The 11,555-nt window shown below is 49.1% G+C and overlaps 3 protein-coding genes across 3 annotated transcripts; all 3 read right to left on the minus strand. All coding sequences in view use genetic code 12, as the record gives it.

Moving 5' to 3' along the window:
* Nucleotides 1-649: 649 nt before the first annotated feature.
* NOT5 (general negative regulator of transcription subunit 5) lies at nt 650-4,725 on the minus strand (the record flags this gene model as incomplete). Its single annotated transcript, XM_006683678.2, has 2 exons — nt 650-1,852; nt 2,980-4,725. The coding sequence occupies 2 exons, from the start codon at nt 4,723-4,725 to the stop codon at nt 650-652; spliced, it is 2,949 nt and encodes a 982-aa protein (XP_006683741.2).
* A 176-nt stretch (nt 4,726-4,901) lies between these two features.
* GAL11 (mediator complex subunit) lies at nt 4,902-8,869 on the minus strand (the record flags this gene model as incomplete). Its single annotated transcript, XM_066157961.1, has 2 exons — nt 4,902-5,343; nt 5,592-8,869. 2 exons carry the CDS (start codon nt 8,867-8,869, stop codon nt 4,902-4,904), a joined length of 3,720 nt encoding a protein of 1,239 aa, XP_066014058.1.
* Nucleotides 8,870-9,398: 529 nt separating this feature from the next.
* Nucleotides 9,399-10,619, minus strand: DIP2 (beta transducin; the record flags this gene model as incomplete). The annotated part of the gene is made up of 1 exon (XM_006683675.2): nt 9,399-10,619. The coding sequence occupies one exon, from the start codon at nt 10,617-10,619 to the stop codon at nt 9,399-9,401; it is 1,221 nt and encodes a 406-aa protein (XP_006683738.2).
* Between the last annotated feature and the right edge of the window lie 936 nt (nt 10,620-11,555).

Raw genomic sequence — 11,555 nt, forward strand, 5'->3', positions numbered from 1 at the left:
ATAAAGTTGGGAATGCAGAGTTGTCGAAGAGGGAAATCGGGCTCGGAACAGGAGCGACTTTTTTAGCAGATGGGGACAACCAATGGGTGAACATTCCAACCAGAGGTGATTCTACAGATGGGAGACAGGTATACCAATCAATCCTGGGATTCAAAGAGTTGAGAGGGTGGGTGGGTGGTGGAAGTAGCGGGTATGTGGCGGGCAAGCTTATTAATTTGAGAGATCTGGAAGCATAGCGAATTGCGAGAGCTCGAGCGATATCCGGGGGTGGTGGATGTTGGGTGAAGCCAGGGGGTATAACCGCCAATCCTAGCTGCCGGCATTGGCGCGGTGGGTGAGCCACCAGCTGGCAGACTTTCGTGGGATCATTCTCGCAAGGGCCCCCACGTCCTGCCCCCCCGGTTTTCACCTCCTCTCTTCGCCCCCGCCCCCTCGGAAATGAGAATTTGGTTCTGTTTTTCGCTCCTGGTGGACGGACTGCCCGTCCACGCCCACCCTCTCACCATCCACCGTCAATGCCGGCCTGATTCTGCACAAACCCTCGCACCCTCGACCTCCACCTACTCCTTACCCAATCCATTCTTGCCGGAGTTTTCAATCCCGCCGGTGAAATTCCTGGAACAATCGTGCATTCGTATATAACTATCCATTATGGGTCCTCAAACGGACTCTTCTCTCCACTGGTCTGCGATGGCAGCCGACCGTTGTGGTCTATCTCTACGTCCAACACAAACGACCCCCCGTCCGACCTGGCGGTCGCATCATCACCCGCCCTGGCACCGGGTTGGCCCAAATCAATTAAATCTAGGGCCATCTCCGTATGATTGTTCCGCCGCACGCTGGTGGCCCTCTGGATCTCGCCTAAGTCCAGGTCCACGTCGCTGTCGCCGTCCGAGTCCGACAGGTAGTTTTGGCCCTCGTCCTCTTCCGCGATTTGGCTTGTCACATTTGACACGGTGCTCTCGTTAAGCTGCCGCGTGGAGGTGACAATGCTGGTTTTCGAGTTGTTTTTACTGACAGAATTATTGACCGAATCGTCTACATCGACATCAACTCCATCATAATCGTCGTCAAATTCTTCTTCATCTTCGTCCTCTTCCTCGATTCGGTCCACACTAATAAGACGTGGTTGGGCCTTTATAGCTGTCATGGTGTTATCCTGTTTAGGTTCCTCGCTGTAGTTGGCTCTCATAATGTCACCAATAATTGAAGCATTTTCAATGGTGTTGAGATCGGAGAAAATCGAGTCAGTCTCGTAGGAGTAGATCGACTTGGTGTTATTTTTGGTGGGGCGCACCGTGACTCCAGGAATATAGGCGATGGGGAGAATATTCGACGCGTTGGTGGTGGAGATGGTGGTGGCCACGCTATTTCTGCGGCTGGAGTTGGCGTCGAGGTACGGCGACGCTGCCGTCAAGTTGCGCGACATGAGTCTCTGGCTCGCGCGCCGACTGGCACTGGCCTGGCCCCGCCGGCTCTTGAACTTGGCCTGCGGCCGCGTGAACAGCTCGTACGACGACAACCTTCGGTTGGCAAGGTTGGCACGACGCCCAGCACCACCAGCACCACCTCCAGGCCGCTCCGTCGTCTCGAGCCCGCCAGAATACCGCTTGTCAGGATTACTGTTACCAGCACTTTCGCTGCTCATGGCGTCTTTCAGCTCGTCTAGGTCGAGGTCTTCCATATATATCTCTTCATCGTCCTCCAAACTGGGGTGTCGTTTCTTCCACACAAAAAAGTAGTACATGAGCCCACTGGCGATCACGGCGGCCACACCGCCCACCACTCCACCAACAATACCGCCAATATTGGGTCCTTTTGACCCACTGTCGTCTAAATCTGAACAGTAATACTTGGGACACAGCAGGCACGACTGCGCTGAAAGCAACCGCTCCTGGTTGGAGCCACAAGTCGGGCCGGTGGGCGTGGTACTGGGACACACCACACACCCATGGCTGTCAGTGGAATACAGCGACGACGCGGCACGGGGAAACACTCGTACGGGACTAGGATATTGCTGGCCTGTGGTGGAGGTGGGACGTACGGCCCTATTGGCGGCGATTATGAAGGCAGTCGCGGTAGCCTCTGCTCCAGCTTGTCCAGCGTCTCGAGCTATCACCTCTGGCGATACTGACATTGAATGGATAAATCAGAAAAATTCACCAGATGTGTGCAAATAAAAGGTTGGAACTGGGGAGATTTGTTGTATTCCTCCAGCGAAAAATTCTTTAGTGTTGAGACTAAAGTGTTAAATGCCAAAGTACTTTAGGATTTGAAACCTGCGATGGGTTGGTATCAAGTTTGTGCAAGCTCCTGGGATTGTTTGAGGTTCGAATTTCTATTGTTAGAGCGCGCGATGCGGCGATTCTAGATCTGGATCAGAGTGACGACACGATCGGAGGAGGCACAGACACAGAAGGAACATATAGACCCAGAGAATGTACGGGGTAATTCACAGTGGAGGATGTATGGGTCAGAACTTACACAAAGAGTTTGAATGCTGCGGGGCTTTGGAACAAAGCATTTTCTAGATGCTAATCAGAATTCTCTGAGGCGATGAGCGGAAGCGAGGACATGCCAATCCGAGAAGGCTCGATGTTGAAAGGGTTGTGTTAGGGTAGAAAGTCAGTCGAGAAACTCTCAAACCATTAAATCACAACTAAATGACAGATCACAAATGACAGATCACAAATGACAGATCACAAATGACAGATCACAAATGACAGATCACAAATGACAGATCACAAATGACAGATAATAAATGACAAACCACAAAAATAAAAAAGTACAAACACACAAAAACTACAAAAATCACAGAAACCAAGATCTAATTTCATCTGTTTGCAACCTCTTTAGTGTTTCACCCCTAGTAGAGCTGAAAAATCCAGATATATCCCTTTCCCTCTCCATACAGACTACACCATCTCTTTCTTCTACGTGTTTGTGCTATCGTTTCTAAATTCATTCTAACTATATTACATGAAACGTCTCATGCTCCCCAAACACCAGCTGATCCTTGTGCCTCACCAACCACGTCTCCTGATAGTCAAAGTACTGCCAGTCACGGGTCTTGCGGTTCTCTTGAAACCATTGCTTGCTCGAGGTCTCATATACCCACCCTCTTCTTGACAACTCTCTTGCAGCATTGGCCCGGGATAAGTTGTATATGCCTTCTCCGTAGTAGAAACAGAAGAAAAGCGTATCATCATTAAACTTTTTCATGATATTGGCAGACTGTAACTCAAACATAGGCTCTTGAGGATAGTCTATCGACGAAGGATGTACGTTTCGAGGAGTATACTGGCGAGGGGTTTCTGCATCAAAAGAGTCAGGACAGTTGTACAACGAGTTTTCCAACAACGTCCCGATCGTCTTAAACGGGAGCGGTCTTGATAACCGGGCCTGGCTGAGGGCCAATAATCGTGGAATGGTGTCAAGAAAGGTTTTGACTTCTGGGGCTTCGGTGTATGCAGCGGACGTGATGGGCGAAGCGGTGGACGACTTGGCAGTGTGTACTTTGGAGAGGTTTTGGCCGTTCAAGCCCGGTGGACCGTTGGTAGGAGCCGATGTGGTGGCTCTAGTGACGGTGGGGGTGGTGGTGGCAGCAGCCAACGAAGAAGGAGCCGATGCGAGCGCAGCTGCTTCTGCCACCGCTTCTGCCATCGTCTTCCCGCTCTCGTAGACACTAGCGAGCGGTGGTGGTGCTGGTGCAGAGACTGGTGGTGCCACAGCGGCTTCACCAAGAGCATTTTTAATGACACCCGAGTACGAAGTTCCACTGGTCAACGCAGGAGCAGGCACCGGGACCACCACCGGCTTTTTAGCAGGCACAGAAGGTACCGCAGGCACAACCGGTTTCTTTTCCTCCTTCTTTTCCTCCTTCTTCTTTTCTGGATCTTTGTCGTTGTCCAACTCGTTCTCGAGCTGCTCATTCTCGAGACGCTCTGCTTCTTCTCTCTCTTGTTGTTCAACATTAAACGCATTGAAATCAGCCTCTTCAAGGTTCAACGTCTCATAAAAGTCGTCGTAATCGATGAAATCCTCGTCCTGGTTACTCTCGACAATATAGTCCAAATCATCTCTAATGGAGTCAATGAGGTCGGGCTTCAAGATCTCGTTTTCTAAGCTCCGTAACACGTTTTCCAACTTCTGCAAGTGGTTGGTGAGCAGCTCATGCATCTCTTTGGCCTCATCCAAACTCGCCTGGATGGTGATGGCGTTGGAAGACTTGGCCTTCTTCATCTGACTTGCCAACAGATGCACTTCAGTCTCCACAATCTCGTTCTGAGCGCTCAACTTCTCTATCACCTCACTGATGTACTCACAGGCCTCGGCCTTCTTGGCGTCCATCGAGTCACCAAACCCTCTCAATCGGCCTCCTGGCGTCTTGGAAAGTAACTCCAATCCTTCGTTGGAGAATTGTTTGATCTTCGATATCTTTTCCAAATCCTTAAACTGATCCATCGCATGCTCGATTTTCGTTCTGTTTTCATGTAACACTTTCTTGTCGAGCTTGATTGACAGATCACCTAACCACTGTTTAACTTGGTCTCTCAATCGCTGAAGCTTCTTGATTTCCTTCTTCAAGTCTGCCTCGAACTTATCTCGCTGAGTGGTGATCTCAGTGGCGAAGAGCTTTTCGTGGGTGTCGTTGAACACCAACAACCCTTCCGAAATCTTCTTGTTGACCTTATCGATCTCCTGTTGTAGTTTCCGTGCACTCATGGGTGGTTTCTGAAGCACAAAAGTTGGCGGTCAAAAGTCGCGGTGATGGGGGCCGTGCTGAAATGTACTGCTGCTGGTTGCGAGGCAGTTAGATCAATTATATTCTACTCTATACACCGAATGGGGGTCTATGGCCGTGTGCCACTCCCGTCTACAGACCACACCACAAAAATTGTTTAATCCGATCTCTGCACTTCCTGGTCCAAAAAAACATCGGTGAAGTGGCTCAATTGCTGGAAATTGTGTTCAAAAGCCTTGCTGTTACTGTAGTATGGATCCACCACGATCTTGTCGACCGAATCATCGGTCCGCCATTCCCCGAAAAGCTCAATTCTGGTGGTGCAATTCTTGGGCTTCATAAACATCAACTCGCTCTTATGGCCCTGGTCCATAGCTAATAAGTAGTCAAATCTTTGAAAGTCGGACCGCTCAATTCCTTGGGCCCGGTGGTGCATTGGCACGCCGTGCTTGCGACAGGTGCTGGCCGACCGGGAGTCGGGGGAGTCTCCTTGGTGCCAGGAACTGATTCCAAAGGAGTCGATTAGCTTGAAGTGGGATTCCAATCCCAGCTGTTTCACCTTGTGTTTGAACAACGCTTCAGCCATGGGTGACCGACATCTGAGGGCTTGTTAGTACAGAACTGTGACTGCTGCATTGTCGACGGGACTTACATGTTGCCGGTGCACACAAATGCAACGGATAGTTGGTTATCTTTTGACATGGTTGAAAATGCGAAAATCTGTGGAGACAATAGTACATACAAATACAACTATAAATGAGTGAAGATATACGACAAAAAAAAATCAAGGAATTAAAATAACCCGTGAGGAAGTCAAGGTCCCTGAGAGATGATATGGCTCTTCCACTGGTTAAAGTCAAGGTTTTCGCTGTACAAAAAATTGAATGTATCGTCAGACTCGGGCTTGAACTTCTTCTCTTCCGTGAACAAAAAGTCCAAATCATCTTCTTCCTCTTCTCTTTCTCTCTTGAGACCCAACCCATTCAACAATCCCAGACTTTTGTCGGTACCGGCAACACCACCGGCAATTTCGGCACACACATCGAGAATCTCCATCGACACCGCTTCCTTGATGCTACTCACCTGCTTGAACGACGTGACGATGGCCTCAGGCTTAATGGTAGCAGTCCACTCAGTAGAAGGAGACGATGGCGTCCGAAGAGTACTGTTACCGTTCAAAGACTTAATGGAAGAAATTGACGACTTGCCATTTACCGAAGGAGAAGGCGTAGGTAAGCCTTTCAAGTCCAGCGAGTCATCAAACTCCACAAGGTTCGCCAACGACGCAAAGAAGAACTTCTCCGGATCTTGGTCCGACATCTCCTTTCTCTTGTTCAACTCAAACACCTGCGATTCGTTCTCATCGATGCTGCTGAAGATATCGCCAATTGCGTGCTCATTCAACTTACCTCCAGAGATCTTATTCTGGAAGTTGGGAGATTGGTTGTTATCACCGGGAGTATTCTTGTTGCTCTGACTGGTGGGAACTTGCGGCGTAGGAATACTGTTGGGGGTTCTGATAGCATTGGCCAATGAAGCCGGGGTGGTGGCACTCGCTCCTGGGGTTGGAGCACCTCCTTTGGTGGATTTTTTCCTACCGGCCTGGGAACTTGTAGAAGCTCTCTTACCCTTGGCACGGGCATTGGCATTGGCACTGGCAGACTGTCCCATGATAGGTGAAGAGCTGGGGTTGTTCATCATGGGGCTGTTGATTACGGGCTGTGACACGGTGGGGGCCGATAATGGCTGTGTTTGGGGGATGCCTTGAGGTTGTCCAGTAGGACCCGACCACTGGGATTGGCCCATATTCATCTGGTTATACCCACCCGGAAGAGGAGCCAGTTGTTGTTGTTGTTGTTGTTGAGGTTGTGGCTGTGGTTTGAACTGGTTTCGTATCTGGGACACCGGCACCTGTGGCATTTGCTGCTGAGGCTGTTGCGCCTGGAGCTGCTGCCTGCGAATGTTGAACTGCTCCTTGACGTAGTCAAAGTATTTGAAGTATTGGACTCTAAGCTTCTCGGCTAGGTCGGGCGAAGCAAAATAGCTTCCTCTTTGCAATTTCTCCATGATATTCTTGGTCATGCTCTTCATCTGAATCAACCGTTTCGTGCCTTCGACGTTTTTGGTCAAAATGAAAAAGTAGTTGATGATGCTATCCACATTGGAGTATTGCAGAGAGATCTTTGACATGGTGTCTCTGACGGTGTTCTTATCATTTTGAGATAACAACCCTGAAACATCCTTCAAAGTCACGTTGTTGCGAGAAACTTCTTCAATCAACTGCCGCAACTTCATTCGCATGTCATCTGTGAATGGAGGTAACATGGCTGCCAACTGGTTGCCATTACCAGCAGCACTCAGAGGACGCATATTCATCTGATTTCCTGGTGCAACTTGTCCACCAGACGGGGATTGGGCCATAGGTTGTCTTTGGTTCATCACAGGGCTTTGGTTCATGGGCAAGTTGTTCATTAATGGCAGCTGTTGAGGCATCTGGTTTATTTGAGAAGGCACCTGAGTCTGCGGCTGGGCAAGTCTGCGTTGTTGGGTTTGAATCTGTACTTGTGCTTGTGGCATGTTCATTTGATTCATTTGGTTCATGTTCATTTGGTTCATATTTCCCTGAGCACCTGCCTGGTTGATTTGCTGTTGGCCACTGGCCTGGCTGCCCATTCTGGGTTGGGGTTGCGGCTGTTGAGGTTGACGAGCTTGTTGCTGCTTCCACTGGATAGTTTTCTGGTGCACAATGAACTTTCTGATGAAGCTTTCCTCTTGAGCCTGGTCCAAGTTGTTCTGAATCGAACCGTTACTCTGGAGCCTCTTCAACAACATCATGGCCTCTGAGCTATACTTCAAAATATCCTGAGGGGTTATGGAGAAGTTGGGGGGTTTTGGACCTTGCTGGGCCTGATTTGGTGGTGGCCGTTGCTGCTGTTGTTGAGGCTGGTGAGAGTACTGCCGTTGCTGCTGGTTTGCAATGGCCTGGGGTTGTTGGGGTTGTTGGGGTTGTTGGGGCTGCTGAAGTTGTTGAGGCTGCTGAGGCGGTTGCGACTGAGACTGCTGCGACTGTTGGGCCTGCTGTTGTTTCTGCTGCATTTGTCTTTGCATCAACTGCTGCTTCTGCTGGGGAGTCAAGTTGTTGATGTTGAAGTTATTGCCCATATTCATGTTCATGCCATTGCCCATGTTCATGTTGTTCATGCCGTTCATATTCATGTTGTGCATGCCATTCATACCCATATTATTCATGCCCATGTTCATATTGTTCATGTTCATGTTGTTGATGCTGTTCTGCGAGATATTGTTCTGCGAGAGGTTATTCTGCGAGATATTGTTCTGCGAGAGGTTATTCTGCGAGATATTGTTCTGCGGGAGGTTGTTCTGCGGGAGGTTGTTCTGCGACATGTTGTTCATGTTCATGTTCATACCCATGTTGTTCATTCTGTTTGGCTGTTGCTGTTGCTGTTGCTGTTGCTGCTGAGGATGTAACTTCCGCTGCTGCTGCTGCCGCAACGCTACCTGAAGATGCGTGTTATGGATTTCCTTGATGGTGCCCATGGCACTGGCCGGGATCATTTTCTTGTTGATACAGTCAAACACCTGGTTCCAGGTGGTGACAGTGGACGGTAAGTTGGGGATCTTTGCCAAAAGCGCCGGGGGAATGGCGGCATTTCTGATCATATTCAGAATCTGCTGGATGGTTTGTTGCTGGGATGGAGTGCCGGTAGCACCAGCCTGGGGGTCCTGGCCCTGGCCCTGGCCATGGCCCGGCTGCATCTGGTTGGCCTGGATCTGGGCCGCAGTCTGCTGCCGAGCCTGGGCCTGTTGTTGCATAAAGTTGGATGAGGCAGTAGTGTTGGCAGCGGGACGCGGAGCGTTGGCACGGGCACCCGACCGGAGCAGTGTGATCTTCAGCTTGATCACTCTCAAGTACTCGTCTTTTCCCTGGCTCTTTAAAAAAGTGTATTTCTCAAACTCAGACGCCATGGTGGCCGCCTTTTGATCATTATAATTGGTATTTTGAATCTCCTTTAAAGTGGCCGCCAAAATGTGGACAACCTTTTGCCGGTCTGCCACCGAGTACATCGAGTGCCAGGTGGAGCCTCCGTTGACCTGGTTATTCATGGGGGATTTTGGAATCAGTAGAACCGGTTAGTGGATAAGGATATGCTAGCGTGACGTTGAAAAAACGGTTGATAGAACGGGAGGAAGAGATGTGGAAATCAACAGTAGGGTTCCACGAATATCACCACGGAGTTACAAACAATCGGTAGTAGTTGAGTAAAAAAGGTGTTAGTTAAATTTTTACCTTACGGGGTTCGTTATTTTTTTCCTGATTGATTTTTTCAGGTTCTCGATTATAAGGTGGCTCGCCTACCAGGAATGGAATCGTGTTAGAAATAGACGAGAAAACAGAGAGGGAGAGACACAGAGAACACAACAGCACACAACAGGAGTATCACACTGTCATACACCACATCAGTAGTCCGGTGCCCAGTGAGGTGATTTTCTACATATTTGAGTCTCGGATCAAAGTCGGGGTTTTGTTGCTGGGACGATTGCACACGGCGTACACAGTTTTCAAATTCCAATCAGCGAACGCCGAGCGATAATTTCTTTTGTTCATTAGCTAATCTTATCTAAGTAGTTGCAACTAAATAGTGACAAATGACCTTTTAATAGCCCGAGAGTCTTCTGCCGCCGCCTGCTCGGCCTGGTCAATATACTGGGCCTGATGCTGTAAATTCCATTGGGTTCTCACGAATTTCATCCCTTGTAAATTAAAGTTGATCTTGTGGCTGCTGCCCTCAAGCAGTTGCCGCAAATGAGTTTTAATTGTCACCAACTGACTCTTTAAATCCAGATCCTTCTGGTGCACCAACTCCTTGAGATTGTTCTTCACCAAGAAGTTCAACACCTTGCACACCACCGAGATCTGGTTCAAATTGTTGAGTTTTTGCATCCACACCTCGATGAACGCGAGAAGCTTTTTGGTGTAGGAGAATGGAAGCACAAGCAACGCATCCTCCAATTGTGCCGACCGGATGCTTGTCACGGTCTTGAACACATGCTGCTCGCCGCTCATACCGTACGCCATCAAAATCGTGTGGGACTCCGGTTTGGTGGGTTTTACCCCATGGGGCTGCTTTTGGTACTGGGCGAGCGCCTGATGATACTGAACTTGATTGTTCAAGTCCTCATACCCGATGTCGATGGCCTCGATAAGCTTCTCTCCCGCCTTCAACGACTCCATTGTCTGCTTGGTCACCTTCGTCACCTCATCACTGTCGTCACCTTCTTCTGTAACCGGTTCTTCACCTTCAAGCGATGTCAAGAGCGTATCCTCATACAACTCATCGATCTCCTTTTCCCGCTCTTCTTCCAAGAACACTTGGTCGTTGGTGGCACTCCAGAGACGGAGCGAGTGGTCGTGGGACGCGGAGACCATGAACAAACCACTGTGACTGACACTGAGACTCCAAACTTCCAGCTGGTGAGCAACCAACTTCTGGATACACTCGAACTTGTCTCCATCCCAGTACTTGATCAACCCGTCCTTACCACTGGAGAAGAAGTTGTGCGAGTCCCCAATGAACTTGACGTTCATGATCGAGTCTTGGTGCCCGAAAATGGACTTATGACAGTCTCCAAAGTCCAACCCCCAGATCTTGATATTCTTGTCGGCAGAGGAGGTGATGATCAACTTGGAGTCACTGGAGATATCGATCGATAACACCGGGAGTTTGTGTCCGTATAATGTTAAGAACAACTTCAAGGTGTCGAGGTACACCACCTGCACGTTGTTGTTCAATAAGGAGATGGCTAGTAACTTTCCGTGCGACGACACTTTGACGGCCAACACTTCATCTGTCATCTCCAACGTTTGTTTGTGGTTAAACTTCAACTTGGTGACGACCTCCTTGGTACCAGGTACCGTTTCGGTCACCAACTGTAAGTCCCAGAACTTGACACTTTTGTCGTTTCCTCCCGTAATCAATGTTTTCCCATCGGGACTCAAGTCGAGACACCAGATTGCACTTCCTTCATCATTGGACTCGTCTCCTTTATGGGCTTGCTCGACCTTGTCCACCAACGACGACGATGATAAGTCGTAGAGCTCCAAATCCCCATTTTTATAGCCAATGACCACCAACGAACCTCCTGGTAAAAACTTGCAGCATAAGGCATATCCACTGGATAACTGAAAGTTTCTCAACACATTAAAGGTTTTAAGATTCCACACCTTGAGCTCTCCATTTGAGGCCGTCACCAACAATTGGTCGTCGCTGGAGATGTCGATGGACCGAATGTCGTTTCGGTGACCAAGAAGTTCGATGGTGTTGCTTCTGTCTATCACCACCTCCTGGTTCTTCTTCAAGTTTTCAGGCATTTGAACCGTGTAGAGCTCCACTGCGTTGTTCACCAATGATACCAACACCTTCAACTTCTTGCCAGCCTTGAACCAGCTGCACGACTTGATTTTGTGGATGGTTCGCAAAGTGGTAAACGGAGTTATTAACATGTTGATCTCGTTTTCTCTGATGTTCTCCACAATTTCTTCTTCTGACATCCCCTTTTCCTTGAGTCTCTTGGTTCTCGACTTGACCCCCTTCTGTAACTCGGCGTCCGTTCTCACACGGAACATCTCCACCGTTCGGTCGGTGTTTTGCAAGTAGAAAATCTGGTTGACCTCACCGCCCTTGAGAATTTGCTCAAATTCCATCTGGTTACACCGGGCTTTGCTCTGCTTGGCAAACATCCCACGTTCCTGGATCTTCTTCATATCCTCGTTTGCCAAGTCAATGTCCCA

This window comes from Yamadazyma tenuis, chromosome 3, assembly GCF_029203305.1.
Source record: "Yamadazyma tenuis chromosome 3, complete sequence".
Classification (NCBI taxonomy): Eukaryota; Fungi; Ascomycota; class Pichiomycetes; order Serinales; family Debaryomycetaceae; genus Yamadazyma; species Yamadazyma tenuis.